This window comes from Trifolium pratense, linkage group LG7, assembly GCF_020283565.1.
Source record: "Trifolium pratense cultivar HEN17-A07 linkage group LG7, ARS_RC_1.1, whole genome shotgun sequence".
Classification (NCBI taxonomy): Eukaryota; Viridiplantae; Streptophyta; class Magnoliopsida; order Fabales; family Fabaceae; genus Trifolium; species Trifolium pratense.
Window position 1 is genome coordinate 564,931 of NC_060065.1, and position 3,746 is coordinate 568,676.

The 3,746-nt window shown below is 34.9% G+C and overlaps 1 protein-coding gene across 1 annotated transcript; it reads right to left on the reverse strand.

Annotated features, from left to right (window-relative positions):
* Positions 1–473: 473 nt before the first annotated feature.
* LOC123897593 (GATA transcription factor 7-like) lies at positions 474–2,761 on the reverse strand. The gene is made up of 3 exons (XM_045948297.1): positions 1,859–2,761; positions 1,415–1,748; positions 474–1,335 (listed from the first exon to the last, which is right to left on the reverse strand). Exons 2-3 carry the CDS (start codon positions 1,742–1,744, stop codon positions 718–720), a joined length of 948 nt encoding a protein of 315 aa, XP_045804253.1. The 5' UTR covers positions 1,745–1,748; positions 1,859–2,761; the 3' UTR covers positions 474–717.
* Between the last annotated feature and the right edge of the window lie 985 nt (positions 2,762–3,746).

Sequence of the window (3,746 nt, forward strand, 5' to 3'; positions counted from 1 at the left end):
TTAAAATATATGATAATAGCGAGATAGAAGTAGAACTAGTTATGCTTAAAACATTTTTACATATGTAAATAAAAAAGACTAAAGAGTCTAAATCCCTCTATTTTTTTATCCTCCCTTAAACCTCAACCCCAACTAAACTTAACTACTAATCAATTGATGATTCAAGTGTCTTTTTAAAATTAAAACCAACATGACTTTCTACGATTTTACTATTGACCCAACCTTCCCGCTCTCACACGAAACCAAAAAACCCACAACTGAACTTTTAATTAGTTGAAAATTTATCGTAAAAATAAAATATAAAATTAATTAGTTGAAAATTCAATCTTAGGCCTAATGTGCTATAGTACTTATTTTAACCAAAACATTAAAAAGGAAAATATCTAACCAACCAAATAATAACTTGAATAAATGGCCAACTTTTCTCTTTTTGATGCAATTTCATAACCTATACTACTATTCTTCCAACAAACTAAAAATTAAAACCGTATTAGTAGATTAATTAAAAAGAACAAAGCTAAGAAAATGGGAAACAAACAAATAACAATCAAATCCTTCCTAATAATATCCGTTACCTGCTGCCTAGCTGACTAGCACTACAACTACAACCACTAAATATTTTACAAAAAGATAAACCCGGTTCAAACCGGGTTGGTGGATGGAAGTATAACTAACCCACTACTACTATTTCCTCCTTCCTTCCTACTCTCTAATGACTCAACAAGTCCTAACCATTTGGGTCTGAGCCGGTAAACCGGGTTCCGGTCCAACCATCCCTTTCCTCTTCCTCATCTCCAACACTTTCCGGTGACTATTTGAATGAATTTCACTGCTGAAAGTTGGGCTACAAGCCGGTCTATACTCCGAAAAAAGCCGACCGGACTTATACCGAACCCCACACGCGTTACAAAGGGTTTTAGCTCCTAACGGACCGGTTCTCCACTGGGGCGTTTTCTGAACTTGGCAATGACTGCACCTTCGCTGTAAATGGGCCTCACCTTGGGCCTCAACGTCACCAACTTGGGCCTGGGCCTTTTTCTTCTGTTTCTTCGCTGGTGGCTCACCGGAAACCAAAGGCGGCGGTGACGGGAAAAACGGACGTAAAAGTAACGGACTAAGAGCCCAAACGCGAGGGTTTGGTTTTCTGTTTTTCATGGTTCTGGTCTTTTTGGTAATTTTGATTTTCTCGGATGAAAAACGAAGAGTTTTTCCATTGTTTGTTTGATTTTGAGGACACATGTTGGTTTGAATTTGAACCGGGTAGAGAAGAGATAGCTCCGGTAGAGAATCATCTACGAAGTGAGAAACCCATTCCAGACCTGCCACGTCATCATCCTGTAAACCAAATCCCTAATATTTCAATTTCAAATTCAATTGCAGAAAATTCAAGAGAGAGAGAGAGAGAGAGACTGACCGGAACGAGTAATTCAGTTGAGAAAATGGAATCATAGGAAGCGTCGGTGGAATTGGATGAGTTGTTATCTTCTGAGAGAGAGTGAGAGGAAAGAGATGAGTTATCTTTTTCCTCTTCCTCTTCTTCTTCTTCTTCATCGTCGTTGTTGTTTTCATGGTGAATAACGTCGTCGCCGTTTGAAAAGTCAAGGAGGTCGTCAACGAAGAAATCTTCACCAGCAACCACCGTGTTAGCGTTGTAACTGAATAATTCCTCGCCACCGAGCGTTTGTTGAAAAACAAACTCACTCCTTAAACTCGGTTTCAAAGCTTTTGCAACGGCAAACTCCATTTTTCTGCGAATAATAGTAATAAATTGAACAATTATTATTTTCAGAACGAAACATAAAACACTCGTGAAATTAATAAAAGTAGAAATTTTTGTGGTTTTTTCAAATTTAATTACCTGTGTTAATGAAAAAAAGAAGAAGAAGAATCGAAGGAGAAAGTGCAGTGAAGAAGTTGTGTTAGGTTGGAACTATATGCTTTTCTTCGCTTCTCTCTTATTAACTTGTTCTTTGTTGTTTATTTAGGAAATTATTTATTTAATTAATAAATATATAGATACATACAGTAGCTAGAAGTAGCATATCTTCCTTTGTAAAAAGTTTGATCCAGCATGCGTGTGACATTTGGTCACGTGGTGGGGCTTGTGACTATTATTGGAATGCTTTAATTTTTTTTAAAAACAATTGAATTTGAATGAATCGTTGATGGCTCCGTAAAATTCAAAATTTCTATAATCGATGATTCTTATATTTATTAATTTTGACCTAATTAATAGTAACCAGAAAATGAAAAAATAAAAAAGATGGCTTAGCTTGGCCCGGTCCAATGCAATGAGCCGGCAAAAAACAAAAACGTTAAAATCACACGCCGGTTTTGACTATTACAATCACCTACAGCCACCGTGGATTGATTAACGGTTGTGATTAAATAATAATTTGGCGCTAGTAGTTTTGAAAAATAAAACAGATTCCGCAACGCAACGAATTTGTTACGAAGTAGGAAACCGCCTAAGATGAAAAAACGGGCCCATTCATTTTGGGTATTTGCGAAGATGGGAAAGAATCAAAGAAAGGATTGATTGATTCGTAGCGTTGATCTCGCATCGTGACGTGGTTAATTAATTTTCATTGTTGTATTTTTAAATTTTGCTTATTTTACGACTGACTTTTTGTGAACTGAAACCAGAGAGAGAGAGAGAGAAAAATTGATGACTGTTTGGCGCGTGAAGTTATTGACTTTTAAAAGTACTACTAGTGTGTAACAAAAAAAAAAAAAAAAGACTAGTGTTAGATTCGTGGCTTCAACTCAACTCAACTCAACTCAACTTATCACGTTTTGGTTTGGACACAACTTATCTTTGGCGCGTTCCTTTTTATGCTTTGTGCAATATTAGCTGTCAGCATAAAATTGATTTCTTTTCCTTTAAGCGAAATATTTCATTTTTTAATGCACATAAAGTGACAAGTATTATTATCCCGAAAATAACTTAGTTGATAGGGACATCACACTATATGTGCAGGAGTTCGAATTCAAACCTGGGACGCTCTACTTATCCTGGTTGATTTGAAATTGGTTATGAAATTGGACAAGTTAGGCAGGAAGGGACAAGATAAAAACAATCACGGGACAACTTTTTGTCCACATTACAACTATAAAAAATACGAAAATACTCATTTTATTGTCGAATATAAAAAAATTATCGACACATCTCTCTCTGATATAGTTTTATCATGTTCTGTATATTATCTTGTTTTATCTTGTATTGTTCTGTCATGTCCCTTGTTGTTTTACAAAAAAAAAAGTTAGATTTTATAGACAAAAAATAGGTAGAGAATTCACATTGGTGGATAAGTGGAAGGATTGTCTCGAGTAGGAGGTCGTAATCCGAGCGTTGGAGAATTCACATGTGTCATCTTTGTAAGTGTGGTTTCCGTTTGCCAAGTGTTCAAATTTAACAGTAATAATGAAAAATTTGACGGGATGGACCAAAATGAAACCTGCAGAAAAAATAAAAGACCAACTTAAAACTTTTAAAATATAAGAGATCAACCTAAAATCTAAAATAAAGATAAGAGATCAAAGTGCAATTAAGTCATAACTATACATACATTAAAAATATGCGAAACAATCTGCGTCGTTAAAACTATCTATTCTTAATTTTATTTACTACTTTTCTAAAACTATATGTTCCTAATTTCAAAAAAAAAATCGTTTTGAATGATTCATTCAAAATAGTTGCGCCTATCAACCTTTAATGTTAGAGATTATGAAATGACAAATTTTCG

Excerpts from the sequence above, each read along its gene's own strand:
- LOC123897593 (XM_045948297.1), bottom strand. The coding sequence starts at position 1,744 with ATGGAGTTTGCCGTTGCAAAAGCTTTGAAACCGAGTTTAAGGAGTGAG. Across the intron at positions 1,336-1,414 it reads CAACTGAATTACTCGTTCCG|GATGATGACGTGGCAGGTCT; the intron begins GTCAGTCTCTCT and ends TTTGGTTTACAG.